Raw genomic sequence first — 17,442 nt, 5'->3', positions numbered from 1 at the left:
TTGGAAAGATTCAAGCCCATTTTTCATGGGTATGGGTTTGTGCACTGGAAACACCGGCTAAAAGCATTGGGTCATCTTAGGCCACCATTTTCCATCATCGTTTATAGTCTAATAAATAAATGAAATATATGCTATCGTAAGAATAATAATTTGTGTTTAAGAAGGTCTTGGGTATTTTTATATATTTGTTATCTGTATACAGTGGCATGCAAATGTATTCAGACCCCTGAACCCCTGAATTGTTGATATAACTGGTACTTCGAAAATGTGATATGTTTGATATTGTTACATGTTACTTTGGGAAACAATTGTATTCAGAATTTTATCTAGAAAATGTTACAGCAACTTAATTGGTTTATAGAGAACAATGATTGTGTTTCTCTGCGTAAACTGTGCAAACTGGCAGCTTCCAGAGCACATAGATTCCATACTTGCATGCAAAATATTTCAAAATTCCTAATATAAAACTAATTTCAGCTTACGATAATTGACTTGAATTTGAGTTTCAGTGTTTGAAATACAATATCACACAAAACAAAATTTCAATGTACCATTGTAAGTCAGCAATAAGAGTGAACACATCAGGGGTCTGAATACTGTTTAATTTTCTTATTTAGAAAAGTCTATTTACACAAGGAGGGTATCACATTACAAATGGCAGTTAAACTTGTCCTTTGAAACTAAATTTTCCGGACATTCAAACCACTATGTTACTGTATAACCAGAGGTCTGATTAAATCCAGTCCTATGTCTTGGTTTTGGCTCGGCCCATTAGAGCCTTCTTGGTGTTCCTCTCAGGCCTCAGGAGGATGATGTAACACTTTGGGCCAAACAGCGCCACCAGGAGGCCAAAGCTGGAAGCTAAGATGGCGAATATCTCCACAACATCCGCATACTTTCCGGGTGAGCTGACGTAGGCGGGGACAAAGGCCACCCACACAGCACAGAAGATCAGCATGCTGAAGGTGATGAGCTTGGCCTCATTGAAGTTGTCCGGGAGATTCCTAGCCAGAAATGCAAGGAGGAAGCTCAGACTTGCCAGTAGGCCGATGTAGCCTAGCAATGCTCCAAACCCAGCCACTGACCCAACGACACACTCATATACAATTTTATCATTTTGGTAGTTTGTGTTTTTGTGTGGTGTTGGAGACGCTGAGACTAGCCAGGCCACACAGATAGCAGCCTGCAAGGAGGTGAGAACCAAGACTGTTCCTCTCTGCTGCCCAGACCCAAACCACTTCAGGGACGTCTCACCCCCGGGCTTAGAGGCCCTAAACACTGCCAGCACCACCATGGTCTTGACGAGTATACAGGAGACACAAAGGACAAAGCTGATACCAAATGCTGCGTGCCTCAGCTGACATGTCCACAGCCGCGGTCGGCCGATGAACAGCAGTGAGCAAAGGAAGCAGAGTTTGAGCGACAGCAGAAGCAGGAAGCTCAGCTCTGAGTTGTTTGCTTTCACCACAGGCGTGTTCCGGTAGTGTGCAAAGATTCCAAAGACAACTGCACAGAAAACAGTGCCAAGCATAGAGGCTGTTGTCAAGGAGATCCCCAGGGGTTCGTTGTAGGAGAGGAACTCAATCCCCTTAGGTATGCAGTGGTCCCGTTCCAGGCTGGACCAGAAGTCCTCCGGACACTTGTAACAATCAGTCGAATCTGACAGTTAAGTAAAGAAAATGAGAAGAGCTTTTTTTTTGTCTCAGCTACACTCATGTTATTTAAATGTATTTGGTCCCCACATTTCACTGACCTGTAGTGTTGCTGAACTCCCCCTCAGCACAGGGGATGCAGTCGAAGCAACAGACAGGCTCCCCTTTCTTTCGGGCCACACGAGTCCCTGGGGGACAGCTCTCACTGCACACTGACCGGGGGGGCTATTAAGATGGAGGTGAGAGAATAAATAAATCAGATTTTTAGATACCCACATTTAAATGCTTATTGTAATATGTTTGCACTGTTGCTGTTTCAGTAGCAGAAGTCACCTTTTTCGACTCAAAATTCCAGAAGATTCTGTCCTCGTCCAGCACGAGTTGTTGCCCTGTGGGAGCTGATTTGTCAACCACACCCACATTCTTCACCTGCATGCTCCCGTCCTGGAGCCGCACCCAGTTCATGATGTCATAGATGGGCAGAGCATCGCCATTCTCATCGAAAGAAACACGGTCACCAAAGCCTGTGGTGAAGTTAACCCTCTCCAGGTAGTGCACCAGCTGGGCAGAAGAGGGTCGATGGAGGGATGATAGAAAAGAGAGAGAAGAAGGAAGCAAATTCAATGTCTGCACCTGTTTCCTCATTTGTCTGTTTGCTCGTGTGTTAAGGACTTGTGTGTGAAAATGCCTCCCACCTGCCAGGGCTCCAGTTTCTTTATACTGGCACAGCTGTGTCCACTGAAAGGACCTCTCCCAGGCACACACTGCAGCAGGTCATGCAGGGCATGGGCCAGGGCATACACCGCCTTGTACACGTTGTACTCTGGCCTGAGATCGGACACGTCTGCGAAGCCACTTTCCACAGCCCTCAAATCCTCCTGTCCTGTACACACGTTCTTCCCGACCTCCACCAACACCGATGGGGGCTTGAACTCACACTCAAACATAGTCTCCCAGAACTGCCTCACCTTCACAGGAAGAGACAGTGACGTTGAACACGGATCAAAGTTCTGTATTACAAAACAATATTGTTGCATTTAAAGTATGCAACATCTCTTTTCGAAAGACAGTAACCACTTACTGAAATGACATCAGATAAGCACATGCACAGTAATGAGAGAGAACAAGTCAAATCGATGACTGTTGCGGCTTCAGAGAAATCATCCTCACCATGTTGTTATGAGGTTTGTTGTCGGGGCGGATGTTAAGCAGGTGGTCCCTGAGGCCTGGGATCTCTCCACGACGGATGGCGATACCCAGGGTGCCCCCCAGGTAGGGCATCAGACGGGGGGTGAAAAACACAGAGGATGATGTCCAGGCTTCACTGGCGATCCACTGGAGACCCCTCACATTCTGCACCACCACCTTCAAAAACATGTTTTATTATTCATAACGTTGCCAGCAACAGGACCACGCTTGCAATTTACAACACCTTTATTCACTGTTCCTTTATGGAACGTTTTCCCCCTGAATGTTTTTTTTAGATAAACAACGAGGTTCTATGTAAAAAACGACTCTAGACCTCATCCACCAGCGGGAGCAGGTAGGCCTCACTGGAGATCACCACTAGCACGCGAGCAGAGGATTGCTTTATGTTTTCCACTATACGCTTGAGCTCCGTCGGGTTGTTGTCCTTGGGCAGGACGTGGGAGTAGGCCATGCAGCCACCCGACTGGGTCAGGTCAGAGAGGAAAGTGCGAGCGGCAAACAACCCGTAGTCATCGCTGCTGACCACCAGGCCCACCCAGGTCCAGCCGAACTGGCGCAGGATCTGGATCATAGCCTCCACCTGGGATTAGATCAACACAGTTTAGACAAATGACCTAAGAGAGCAGTGAGGGACAATTCTGAGTTCTCATTTACACATTTTGCTATAGGTGGGTGAAAGGTGTTTGTTGTTAATTTGATAAATCAATTGGGGTACCATGATTACTAGAAGTTAAGATGTTTGGCTGGAAGACAAATTTAGCCGATCTTAAACATTTTAGCAGAAAGGGGCTAATTAGCTCACTGTCAGTGAAAAACTGCTGATGCACAACCAACCACATTCTGAAATTACAAATTCCACAGTAGTAATAGAACTTGCAACAGTCATGGCTGACTGATTAAATCGTTAGATATTTTTTTGAAGTGTTTTTATTTTGTATTGATTGTATATAACCTAAAAAACACGCTAGCCATAGTATGGGGACTAGAAATTCATGGTAAGTTAACATGGGTGCTGCCTGCTCACTGTCTAATCATCTGACTGTAGGGGCAAACCTGAAAGGTGTCACTGGGGATGGTTCTGAAGAAGGAGGGGTACTTTCTGCGGTTGCTCAGACAGGAACATGTGGCATAGTAACTCACCTCAGTAAGGGAAATGCACAATGATTAGTATTTTTTCTTCAATTAATTAACTAATTGAATCAAAAAGTGTTCATATACATAAAAAGATGGTGTTTTAAAATAAAAGACTGATATTTAAAATATCAGTACATATAAATATATATATATAAATGAATATGCATATATACAGCTCTGGAAAAAATTTAAAGACCACTACACCTTTTTCTTTCATTCCAAAAAAGTTAGAAAGGAAGGTTTTGAATGAGGAACAGAAGGGTTAAATTTAAGAGACCACTGCAAATTGAACGCTTCTATTCCTCACTCAAAACTTTCCTTTTCAACTTTTTTGGAAATGAAAATAAAAAGTTGCAGTTGTCTCTTATTTTTTTCCAGAGCTGTGTATATGCAAATATATAAATATACATATATATGTATATATATTCATATATATATATATATATATACATATATAAATTGTACCATGGGCACCTTGAACAGCCCTAGAATACTAGAGATGGCGATAGCATGAGTGGACCCTGGGTCTCCCACAATCCCTAGGACCGGGGATGAACCAGAACAATTTTCGTCCAATAGGAACTTTTCCTCCGACCCACTGGCCAATGACATGGCGGCGCGGAACGAAACACCCAGCCTTAGGCAGTTGTCATAGAGCTGGTATCCGAGGGTAATGTTGGGCAGGAGGTCAGGTCTTTTGTTGATCTCGTCTATAGCAAAGGCCATAGTCTCTGCCTGCTTGAACCCGAAAATTGTAAACCTGACATAGAAAAGGAGCAGTCATTCAAATTAACCAATTAACTATTTTCAATTCCTCTGGTATGCGCAACTGTCCTTTTGATATGACAGAAATACATCCATTCAGGTCCGGTACTAACTGCAAACTTACCCTTCACAGCTGGGCTGCAGCGGTTCTGAAGTGAACGAGAGCTCGGGGAACAAGGTGAAGAAGTGTACCTCGAACAGACCACCCAGAACCAAATCCCCCTTCCGGTACATGCCGTTCAGATTAAATTGCTTCCACAGGTGACACGACGGGGAAGACGAAGCGTTCAGAGATGGGGAGTTCCACCCATCCAGCGATGAAGAGTTCAGTATCATGTTTAAAGACAGGTGGATGCAGATGCAGAGTGAGACTCTCATGACTGATCTCAATCTCTCCCCCTCAATCTGAGTTGTTCTTTCTCCCTGTCATTTTATAGACCGAGTAATGCCAACCTCTTTAGTGTTTTGGGTCAACGTCATTGTGAAGTCTTTCATGAGGGAACGTCATGCCACAGGGCAGGCGCGTGGGTGTCAGGGGGTGATTGAGGAGAGACGAGAGAAAGCTATTCCATGGTGTGTCCTGCAGGTGTCAGTGTGACGCCAAGCTAATCCCCCCAATCCCTCTGTCCTGTCGTCCATCTGTACCTGGGCACAGAGGCTTACACATCTAACCTGAGCCCCTCGACAGACAAATATACACGAAGACGGTTTTTGCCTGTGCATATGCTTTCTCCACAGGTTCCATGGTCTGATCTCTGGCGGTAGCAAAGCTGCAGAACACACAATCCCCTGAGAAGACACGTCTGCACTGTCTGCCCGTCACAACATTTACTGTCTCTCTCTGTCTGTCCAACTTCTTTTCTCTCTCTTTTCCTCTTTATCATCTCCTTAGATCCTTTCTCTCTATTTCTCATTTATTTCTCCCTCTTTCTCCTTTTTATCACTCTTCCTCCATTTTTCTTCCCATGTAAATATCTATATCTACCTATTTTTTTTCTCACTCCCTCCTTCTCTCTCCTCTCTCTCTCCCAAAATCTCACACTTCCTTGTGCAAGACAGTGTCATGAAAAGAGTTATCCCTGTAATTTCATTGCACACCACAGATTTAACAAACCTAGTCATACCAGACGAGTGTTAAATTATGTAAATGTGAATGGTCTCATCAATCCCTTCTGCTCAGCATTATGTCATTAAAATATCAAGGATTTGATTGGAGCTAAATATGCTCAGGCTTGGCATTCTGTTTCTGGGTGGGTTCCAGCGATTGGCCTGTCCTGCTGCCAATCATCTGTTTTGTACAGTGAAGCAGGTAGGATGACCTTAATAAGGCTGGTTGTGCATAGATCTGACACACATCGAAGGGAGCCCTCTTCCGTAGCACTATTATATCATATTCTCTCCCTTTCACCCACACTTGGTGCACACCAGAGACAGGTCAGTAATCCATGGCTATGCCAACCTTTGGGTAAGTTGTTTGGACGCCACCGTCTAAGTGTTCACTTCATCTTCTGTCTTCATGGAGCAACAGCGGACACTGCCACAGGCACCATCCCAGACACCTTACAGGACATGTCACTTCCAGGTCCTAACATTGAATCAGTCTGTTAGCAGCACACATCTGTGGGTTCTGCTCAGTATCCTGGTGATGTACCTATACTCTCTGGCCGGTGTCACTGGGGCTGGGTTAGGTCTGGACGCTGGGTGCGTGAGTCTGGATGACAGCCAGCTGTCTGTGATGCAGTCAGAGGGTGACGTGGTGATAGGTGGTCTATTCCCTCTGCATTACCTGGCCACAGATCCACAGAACACCTACAAAACCCAGCCTTCGAACACACAGTGCCATGGGTGAGTGAGCAGAGCAATGTTCAGGAGGGGACTTTCCCCTCCAAATGATTCCAATCGGAAATATCATCTGTAAAGCGTAAATTGAAGGAATGTCAGTGTACACTTGCTGCTTTCCTCCAACTCCTGTCCCTTTGTAGTTTCGACCTCAGAGCCTTCCGCTGGATGATGACCATGGTGTTTGCGGTGGAGGAGATTAACCGTCACTCAGCGTTGCTTCCAGGTGTAAGGCTGGGCTACAGGATCCTGGACAGCTGTGACCTGGTCCACACCAGCCTGAGAGGGGTGCTATCCCTGGTCACTAGGAAGGGGAGCGGAGTGAATACAGAGCGAGCGACGGATGGTAGGACACCTGGGTGTCTGGCTGGGGCGCCCGTGCCTGCTGTCATCGGTCTGGCCTCCTCCACCCCAACGGAAGCTGTGGCTCAAACTCTGGGCCCTTTCGCCATCCCGCTGGTGAGAACGTGTCAGCTGTAGAATGTGTTGCTATTGTTGTGTGGTAAATGTAAGTGTGTAAATATGTGTAAAAAGGTCATGACTAGAGCATGGGGGTTAGGTCATTACCAAATGGAAAGCACTGCTGTATGTTAGCTAGTATTGTAGGTAAACGACCAGACATTGGCAAGTAAAGTTTGTTTTTCCTCATCATTACACGCATCTAAATGGGGCCAAAAGCTGTTGGACAAGAAGAAGAATATATTGTCTCTAGTGAGTTTTTATTTAAATACCTGTATCTCCAAGTCTGACATTGTTGACATAGATTTCTTTCTTTGTTCCAGGTGAGCTATTTTGCAACGTGTACCTGTCTGTCCAATAAGCTCTCCTACCCTTCGTTCCTGAGGACTGTGCCTAGTGATTATTTCCAGGTGTGAAGAAAGCTTTGGCGTCGTCTCTGTTCTGCCACTACAATCTCAGTTTTCTCTATCACTCCTTGTTTAATGGAATGTCATTATTCCAGGTGCGCGGTTTGGTCCAGTTGGTGAGCCACTTCGGTTGGCGCTGGGTTGGCGTTGTGGGCACCCCGGACGACTACAGTCATTATAACATCCATGCCTTTACCCAGCAGCTGCAGGAGCAGGGAGGCTGTGTGGCATTCCACCTCACAATCCCTGATTCTCCCTCCCAGGCTGTACTGCGTGCCATGGCCGACACCCTGCTGAGCGCCAGGGCTCGCGTGGTGGTAGCCTTCTCCACAGAGGGTCAGCTGCTGGAGTTTTTCTGTGAGGTGATTTTGCATGTGAAAATGCTTCTTTAGTATATAAATAGGTTAAATGCTTTAAAGCAAAAGTAATTTGAGCCTGTTTGGTTGGAGTTGTACTTTACACAGACTGCATGGTATCACAGGTAGTAGCTCTGTTCACCTAAAAATGCTGGCTCATTTGGTAATGGAAAATGGATAAAATTTAAAATGTGCTAATCTCCAATGTAAAGGCAAAACAGTTGGCTAGAAATATTTTGTGTGAAATGCACATTGAAATAAGTTGTCTTACCCGCTGTTTGATTTAAAAATAAAGAAAATGAAGGAGCCTCATGTGTCTCCTTTCGCCATGCAATTTTGTTCCCATAAATCAACAAAAACAGAGAGACAGATTGGATTATAAAAGACCAATGGCAGTTTAGGTGGATAAGGTTTTAGATTTTAGGAGCTAGATTCTAGGAGCCAATCAGATTATTGTACTAAAAAACTTAAAATTGGTTTTCTAAGGTCCACATGGTCAGGTTGATAACTGTGTATAGGTATATATTTAAACATTTAATTAAAAGACTGCAGAAGGATTGACAAACTGTCAGAGAGTGAATAAGGAAAGTATTTCAACTGTTGAATTCCTTATCCTCAGCTAGCAGGAAGAAACGTGACAGGGATCCAGTGGGTTGCCAGTGAGGCCTGGATCTCTGCAAGCCTGCTCACCACCCCCCAATTCCAGCCTCTGCTGGAGGGAACACTTGGCTTCGCTCTTCGTGGGGCCATTATCTCTGGTCTGAGGGAATTCATGCTAAAGATCCGGCCATCGCACACACCAGGGTCTGAGTTCATCAATATGTTCTGGGAGGAAGTGTTTGGCTGCAAGTTGGATTTCTCTATGGGCCGTGGAAATGAAAGCCACTTAGGACCAGATGTTAAAGACCGAGTACTAAACTACACAGATAGTGGTGGTTCTAATGGTATTAGACTAACTCCTGTCTGTTCTGGTTTAGAAGATCTGGGGAACATCATGAGCAGTTACACTAATGCGTCACGGGTCAGGATCTCATATAATGTTTATAAGGCGGTATACGCCATAGCCAACGCTCTACACCAGTTACTACAGTGTGACTCCTCTGGGCAAAGCCAAACTCAAGGGAAATGTAATACCAGCTCTACTTATACACCCAGACAGGTATAATGTCTGTGTTTCTATTTGTGTAATCAAATTCTTATCAAAGTTGGGAGGACTTTTGTGTTAGCCCTCACAAAATAAAACATTTTAGGCTTGGGGTTAAGTTTTTGGGTTAGAATTAGATTTGGTGTTAGAGTTAAGAATGAGGGTTGGATGTATGATTAAAGATTCTATTTTGGGATTTGGTTAGGATTGGGGTTAGTTTCAGAATTAGAGTTTAGATATTTTTTGGAGTGTAAATAAATTAAAAGTCAGGTCCTAACTTTGCTAAGAATCACTTTGCTAAGAATAACTGTCTTTGTACAGTTATTTGTTCATTTATTTACAGTAATATTTACTAATTATTCCATGTTATGTTTTAACATTGTACTCCTCTCAGCTCTTACGTTACCTGAAGATGGTGAATTTCACCAATCATTTTGGGGAGAAGGTGCAGTTTGATGCCAACGGGGATCCTGTTCCGCTCTATGAGATCATTAATTGGCAAAAGGACAACATGGGAAAAATTTGGTTACGGACGGTGGGAAGCTTTGACGGCTCCAAACCCATCGTCCGGAGGCTGCAAATGGAAGACAGCACCATCGTGTGGACAGGAAGGCAATCAGAGGTAGATGGTTGTTTGATTGGTGTGTTTTAGTTTTGGGATGACTGGGGTAATGGGTTCTTCTCTGTGGATAAATGTTGTGACTGTGTTTCCGTCCCTAGGTGCCATTGTCTCTGTGTAGTCCTCCCTGCCCCCCTGGCAGCAGACAGGCCCATCGGCCAGGAGAACCACCTTGCTGCTATGATTGCCTGCCTTGTCCTGATGGGGAGATCAGCAACCAGACCGGTACACATGCAGTAATACAAAACCCCATCATTTCAAAATACTTTTATTAAATGTACCCATGTATAAACCCATTTATTTTATAGTTTTGTGTGTTTACAAACCTGAGTATTATATATAAACCACATTGCCTGGAGAATAATGACTCGTACATACGTTGTTCATTAATATTACATATCTGTCATAGTGCTCTACCAAATTTAATTAATTAAAATCCTGTTATGCTAATTGCATCATATTTGCTACATGAGTTTCTGAGACCTCCACATCATCAAGCAATCATCAGTGAGAAAGGTGGAAACTGTTTTAAAAATGTAAACTTGTGTATTAGCCGCACTCATTTATTGACCACTGTGGTTAAAAATGTTTTCAAAATCTGTGTAAAGGCCATGGTTTATAAATGGGAAATTACGGTATATATTTTTGAAAACAGAACGCCAACTGGTACAGTAGGAAACTGTGGATGCACGTTTTTAATTGCATTGGAAAACTAATTTATATTGAATCTAAAATGTAGACTGGTTTATGGTATTGCAAACAAATCTTTACTGAAACTAAAATGTATACTGGTTTATGGTATTGGTAACAAATTTATACAGAAACAAAAATGGTTAATGGCCAGTATACCACAACAAAGGGAAGTGTCCAGGCATTATGTGTTGCATTGTCCCTAAAATCAGCCCTTTGATTGGTTATATATTGGCCATTTACCACACCCCACCTGGTCCTTTTTGCTTACATTTACACCAGTTTGTGTGTGCATGTGTCCTCCGATGCAGATTCCACAGTATGCGTTAATTGTCCTGAGTACTACTGGTCTGACTCAGACAGGGTAAAGTGTGTCGCTGGAATAGAAGACTTTCTGTCTTTCTATGACACCATGGGCGTCGTCCTGGTCTTGCTCTCCCTGGTGGGTGTCGTCACCACAACTGGCATCACAGCTATCTTCCACCGCTTCCGGGCCACACCCATTGTCAAGGCCAACAACTCAGAGCTGAGCTTCCTGCTTCTCCTGTCCCTCAAGCTTTGCTTCCTATGTTCTCTGCTGTTCATTGGACGTCCCTCTGAATGGGCATGCGGGTTCCGGCAGGCAGCGTTTGGGGTTAGCTTTGTTCTCTGCCTATCCTGTCTCCTGGTCAAGACCATCGTGGTTCTCGTGGCCTTCAAGGACATTTCACCAGGCTCCAGTAACTTGACAAAACTGTTTGGACCTCCCCAGCAAAGGCTGCTGATCCTCTGTACAACCGCCCCTCAGGTAGGCTTGTGGGTCCCATGAAATGATGCAGTTCTGCTACCTTTTTTAACCTCTCAAGATGAAGAACATGTGGCTTATTGTTAAGCTCCTTCCTCCAGGTTTGTCTTTGTGCAGGCTGGCTCTCCATGGCTCCTCCCTTCCCCTTCAGGAACTCATCCATTCAGGGTCTGACTGGCATGGTTTTGCTCGAGTGTAAGGAGCGCTGGCCCCCAGGGTTCTACCTAGTGCTGGGCTACATCGGCCTGCTGGCCTCCCTCTGTCTGCTCTTAGCGTTCCTGGGACGCAAACTCCCAGACACTTTCAATGAGGCCAAGCTTATCACTTTTAGCATGCTGATCTTCTGTGCAGTCTGGATCTCCTTCATCCCAGCTTATGTCAGCTCTCCTGGGAAGTTCACTGTAGCTGTGGAGATCTTTGCTATCTTAGCCTCTAGTTTTGGCCTGCTGGTCTGCATCTTTGCCCCTAAATGTTACATCATCTTGCTAAGGCCAGATAGAAACAATAAGCAATGTCTAGTGGGGAGACATAAGATAATCCATAAATGATTATTTTTCAGATTTAGGCTTATCCGAATAGCTGAAAATCTAAATTATAGTGCGATTCTCATGTAATGGTCATTATTGATTGATCCAACCGCACACTTGAAAATATTGCCTTGAGCATAGTTGAAAAGAGGCAATTGCATGGAATCTACTCATTGGTAAATGTAAAGTTTTGCTCATGTTCCTAAATTTGGTTGATGTCCAAAACAGAGAACATTGAATCAAACCCTTGGCTTTTAGTACAATTTACATAAAAAAACATAGTGGGTTACACTATATTCGGATAGTCAAGATGATCATCTGTACTTGATATTCATAATATCAACAAACTATCAGAAAACGAAATAAATGCTTGCCAAGTTTAAGTAGGTTTAGAGTAAATGTTAGGAATATGATGTTGTTTAAGGTTAGGGTTCATCCTAGTTGACAGTTAATTGAAATTCTATTGAAACTCTGTATAGCATTTAGAGATGTACTCTCCAGACATGTTATTGAATTTTTATGCAATGTCTGCCCCTCACTGGATACTTTAATACTTGCAATGATTGTAATGACTAGTTATGGGCTAGTTGTATATGATTTGTATCAATTAATTAATATAGAATATGTAAATGTAAATTACAACCTTGTATTAATAGGTTAAGCTATCAATGAAAAGACACAGATAACAAAAAGTTTTTATTATATTGTTCTGTTTTCAAACAACATATCATGAAAATCAATTGCAATTGAAAAAATGCATTTCTGATGTTATATTAACTCACATATGAATAAAGGTTTTTACAGAGCACACAGAAGTGGTGAAATTATTTGCTGCTAGCCACATAATTTACCTGAAATGATTGGAATTAACTACTATTAGCTGATAAAAAATAATAATAATAATTTCATATAAATAGTAACCATCATTGTCTTAGAGAGAAATGCAACCTATCTACCTAACTCATGGATAAAGGTAGAAGTGTGTTTTTCCTCTCTAATATGTTTCTTGAAGGAGACATGCCATTAAAAACATTATTTTTCTGTGTTCACATTACGCTCACATTATGTTCACATTACGTTCACATTAAGAATTGAAAATATCCTTCTGAAATTTGGAAAATAAATGAACTTTGTGTTAAGTGTTAGACTTTTTTGAAAAAATAAAAGATGCAGTCAAGAGGCCATTGGAACAATTGAATTAGGGGAACATATTTGGATGCTGTCATAGGCACACAGTCAAAATGCTCACCTAAGGAAATTAGTTTGTCAAAACCATGAACATATATTAGGGTTGACATCCATACAAGCATCATTGTGTTATTTGTAACAAACAAGCATACAATAAATAGCCTAAATGTAGGCTTATTTTACTAGGAATCAATGGGGAGATTAACCAACTTCCCCCCCATTATATTTTCATTGTTTTGTGGAGTTCCATTAACCTATTTTCCACATCTATAGCTTGAATTACAGACGGTTCAGGTGGTGTAGAACCTTTGGCCCATATTATGAGGGCACAAGGTAATGTGATTATAATTGAACAATGACTGTTCACCTGGGTAAAGGGACAGCCTATAGACCTTCCTGTCAGCCAATCTGGGCTGTGTATAGAAATATCTTAATATTTTTCTCCAAAATGCATACATTTTGATTGAGCATTTTAAAGAGGCAAAGGAAAATAGCTCAGGAAAATAATAATTGTTTCAAATAAACACACAAAACAATGCACTGTATCTTTAAAAGCGTATAACATTGGATGTCTTCACCATAAGATTTTTCTTAGTGTTTTGCTTTGGCCTGAACAAAATAATAAAGCATTTTGGAATAAATAATAAAGAGAACAAACTAAAACTGGAGGCCAAAATAGCAAATATCTCAACAGCTACAGTGAACTTCCCAGGAGAGCTGACATAAGCTGGGATAAAGGTGATCCAGACTGCACAGAAGATCAGCATGCTGAAGGTGATAAACTTGGCGTCATTAAAGTTATCGGGCAACTTCCGAGCCAGAAAAGCCAACACAAAACACAAGACAGCCAGGACTCCTATGTATCCCAAAACTCCCCAGAATGCCCCCACAGATCCCAAGTCACACTCTAAAATTATTCTTTCTTTGTAGGTAGTAAGGTTTTGGATGGGGAAGGGCGGGGACAAGATCAACCAAAGGGTACATATTAAAGCCTGGACAAACGTGAAAGAGACCACAGTCAGTCTCTGCTGAGCTGGCCCAAACCATTTCATGACATTATTTCCTGGAAGTGTAGCCCTAAAGGCCATTAACACCAAAATCGTTTTTCCCAGAACACAAGAGATACAGAGGACGAAGGTGATGCCAAACATTGTGTGACGCAGCATACAGGACCACTCAGAGGGCCGGCCAATGAAAGTAAGAGAACATAGAAAACACAGAGTCAAGGAGAAGAGGAGCAGGAAGCTTAGCTCAGAGTTGTTGGCCCTGACAATCGCCGAAGCCCGGTGACAGTAGAAGACGATTGCAACGGCGATGGCCAGAAAGGCCCCTCCTAATGAGCAGGTGGTCAGAATGATTCCAAGGACCTCGTGGAAGGACAGAAACTCTACAGGCTTGAGGACACAACGGTCTCTTTGACTGTTTGGCCAGTATTCCTCCGGACATTTCAGACAGTTTGATGAATCTGACCAGAAGAAACAACAGCCATACAACGTAAAGAAAATGTTATATTAATTTATTTACACATACCAATGTTGTGCCACAATGGCAACTTCATAGATTCAATGGACTTTTAATAGGATAGTATGTCTTTATAGTGCTAGCACCACAAAACTAGATCTTAGAATTCAAATAAATGATTGCAAATGTTTAGTCAGCTGTTACTGTTGGCTCACCTGTGGTATTGCTGATCTCCCCTTCAGGACAGGGTACACAGTTATAGCAGCAGACAGGCTTCCCTTTCTGCACGGCCTTACGAGTGCCTGGGTGGCAGCTCTCACTGCACACTGAAACAGGCAGCTGTGTACTGTTATCGAACCAGGTGATTTCTTTTTCCATGCGAAACTTCATGCCAATGGGCAGGGAGGCATCATAGTACCCCACAGCCACAAACTCTATTTGCCCACTCTCCGCTACCTGCCAGTTGATCAGCTCATAGTTGGCCACCGGGTCCCCATTGTCATCAAAAGACACATGGTACCCATTACGGGAGAAGTTAACATTCCTCAACTTTTCAAGAACCTGGAGATGAAGAGGCGGAGAGAAGCAAACAGCCTTTTTAATCATATGTATTGACTAGTTACTTTTGAAACTGGTGAGAATTTAGTGAGATTTTCCAGGTCGGTGGTTTGGAAATGTTTGGATCCCACACTTACATTCTGTATATAAATCAAACTCCATAAATATTTCAACAGTGACACATTTTTCAACAGTAAGAGAGTACTGAATCAAAAGAAGAAAAAGGCCACTTTTGGGCAGGTTGCCAAAATGAGTCCTAAGCCTTAAATGCGGATCAAGTGGTTTACAGAATAATCAAGAAATCATTCTATTATTTTGTCAATCACCTGTTTTGGCTTCACACTGAGGTTTCTGTCACAGTGAACAGTAGAGTTAAATATCTCCTCACATACTAGGCTGTGGATGGCGTGTGCGATGGCATAAACAGCTTTATACACCATGTTAGTGATACGCAGCTGGGATGTGTCTGTGTAGGGGACCCGAAGCTGCTGTATGTCCTCACTGCCGTCACACACTTTCTCCAGGGCCCCCTCACGCTGAGCAGTCTCTACACAGAGACAGACATTTATGTATAAATCAACAGATACATGCATAGTTAGATATTTTAATTGACTGACAGAGAGGTACATAGATGTATTGACAGATACAGATACCTTGATCCAGTCTACACCCAAAGGCGCCCTCCCAAAACTCTGTAAGCACTGGGGAACTGGAAAGCTTCTGGGGGGAGAGATCCAGGAGAAAGTCCCTTAGACCTGGGATGATAGACCGCTGGATGCCAAAGCCAATGGCCCCAGCACACAGACCAAAGCGCTTTATCTCCGGATCAGTGACCCAGGCCTCACTTCCAATCCACTGACGGGGTGAAGTGGGCAGGCGTTGCAGCTCTTCCAGCAGGATCTTCATGTCTCCCGAGGCCGCGAATGCAACCACCACCCGGGATGTGGAGCTTTAGAATATTTTCATGACATTATGTTTTACAAACAATTTGTAAACCATGTTTGTCTTTCATTGGAATGTCTCAGTAACACAAAAAAAATCAACACTTTTTTCATAAATATGACAACAGACCAGCTTTGGGGAAAGGGATAACTGAATAACAATAGCACATTTAGATATACGGTTTGTTGCAGATCCTGGATCACCTGTGGATCACATCAGCCACCCGTTTCACTTTGCTTCGTGGATCGGTGCGGGATAAGGCCTCGGAGTACTCCACACATATGCCCTCCTCGTGTGCTGCCCTTAAGAATGCAGCCATCCCGCTATTGCCGTAATCCGAGTCGGACCGGACCGCCCCAATCCAGATCCAACCGAAATGCCTGATGAGGTGGACAAGAGCGGCAGCCTGGTACTGGTCGCTGGGTATGGTTCTGAAGAAGGTCGGAAACTGTTTTTTATCACTCAGACACGCACATGTGGCAAAGTGGCTTACCTAGGTAAAAAAAAAAGAAAAAAAAAGGAAATAACAAAATTGAACTTTAAAGCAATTAATGTATTTATATTGTTGTAGTCTCCCAGAGATATTGTAGGTACTTTACTGTAGTTCATCTTTCGTATGAGATTATTCTAAGAAATACATGAGAGAAAAAATACAAATATAAACTTTCATGCCAAGTAGTGCAATCTATGTTCACATTTCTATATTGTCCAGACTTGTCCAGAGGAGAATGCAATATGTACACAGTACCTTAAAAGTTATTTTGAAAGGATTTTACCTGTGGAATGCCGAAAGGGCTGATTATGCGTAACATGCTGATGGATGGTGTGGAGCCTGACTCGCCCACTATGGCTGTCACAGTGGCCGACCGTGAGCATTCTTCTCCAGTTTCAAAAACAGGATCTACACCGTTAGCCAGCTGAAAGGCCACTTTCACAGCGACGGGGACCGAGCAGCAAGCATCATGGATTTCATAACCGATCTTGACACCCGGCAGTAGCTGTGAACTGTTGTTAATTTCTTCAATTGCAAAGATCATGGCGCGAGAGAAGCGCAACTCACGGGAATCCAGACTAAAACAAAACCAGAAGTGAGTGAACTGTCAAAAAAATCAATCAATCAAATGTATTTTTAATACCTTTTTACATCAGTAGTTGTCACAAAGGGCTTTTACAAAGCACCCAGCCTGAAACCCCAAAGATCAAGCAACAACAGTTTTAGGCTAAATAGCTTATTGACAGTTGTTTCTGAAATCAAATAGCCTAATGTCTCTCCATATTGCTCATGAAATCCATATACATCCATTTACAGCTCTAACATCTACATATCTTGATTTTTAACAGTTCTTTTTAATTGCATTTTACTACTGTAGGTTTCACCTACTCTCTTAAAAACAAACACCCTTTAACAGTGTTTAAATACATTTAGCTGCAGTTGCAGTCCCTGTCAATGGCCCCATCTTGCACTCACAAACCTTTCTGTGCATTTCAGGGGCTCAGGTATGCTGGTGAATTTGTGCTCCACTGTGTGCATGTTGTAGTGAATGGAGAAAACACCCCCGATGACAAAGTCCCCATCCTTGGAGAATGCAGGGGGACGAGGGGTGCCTTGAAGCCTGCATTGGACAGAATCTGACACAGAGTCTGTACCGATCATGGTATGCCCTCCAGCCACCACAGCCAGTTGTAATAAGCACAGACCCATACCAGA

The 17,442-nt window shown here is 43.1% G+C and overlaps 3 protein-coding genes across 3 annotated transcripts; 1 reads left to right on the top strand and 2 right to left on the bottom strand.

Annotated features, from left to right (window-relative positions):
* Window positions 1-745: 745 nt before the first annotated feature.
* Window positions 746-5,096, bottom strand: LOC105006696 (extracellular calcium-sensing receptor-like). Its single transcript, XM_010865352.3, has 9 exons — window positions 4,885-5,096; window positions 4,461-4,755; window positions 3,915-4,001; window positions 3,175-3,441; window positions 2,823-3,017; window positions 2,348-2,620; window positions 1,986-2,213; window positions 1,754-1,877; window positions 746-1,659 (listed from the first exon to the last, which is right to left on the bottom strand). The coding sequence occupies exons 1-9, from the start codon at window positions 5,094-5,096 to the stop codon at window positions 746-748; spliced, it is 2,595 nt and encodes an 864-aa protein (XP_010863654.3).
* Window positions 5,097-6,489: 1,393 nt separating this feature from the next.
* On the top strand, window positions 6,490-11,606 carry LOC105006702 (extracellular calcium-sensing receptor). The gene is made up of 9 exons (XM_010865359.3): window positions 6,490-6,605; window positions 6,743-7,058; window positions 7,382-7,468; window positions 7,561-7,827; window positions 8,441-8,980; window positions 9,360-9,587; window positions 9,686-9,809; window positions 10,586-11,061; window positions 11,160-11,606. Exons 1-9 carry the CDS (start codon window positions 6,496-6,498, stop codon window positions 11,604-11,606), a joined length of 2,595 nt encoding a protein of 864 aa, XP_010863661.3. The 5' UTR covers window positions 6,490-6,495.
* Window positions 11,607-13,321: 1,715 nt separating this feature from the next.
* On the bottom strand, window positions 13,322-17,442 carry LOC105006694 (extracellular calcium-sensing receptor-like). The gene is given in 7 exon segments (XM_020044623.2): window positions 13,322-14,238; window positions 14,450-14,795; window positions 15,119-15,339; window positions 15,440-15,741; window positions 15,938-16,227; window positions 16,511-16,805; window positions 17,207-17,442. Coding segments are annotated over 7 exon segments (2,601 nt in total). The 5' UTR covers window positions 17,437-17,442.

This window comes from Esox lucius, chromosome 1 (genome assembly GCF_011004845.1).
Source record: "Esox lucius isolate fEsoLuc1 chromosome 1, fEsoLuc1.pri, whole genome shotgun sequence".
In the NCBI taxonomy this organism is placed as follows: domain Eukaryota; kingdom Metazoa; phylum Chordata; class Actinopteri; order Esociformes; family Esocidae; genus Esox; species Esox lucius.
The sequence above is the reverse complement of the archived record's forward strand: the minus strand, read 5'-3'. Positions and strand labels throughout refer to the sequence as shown.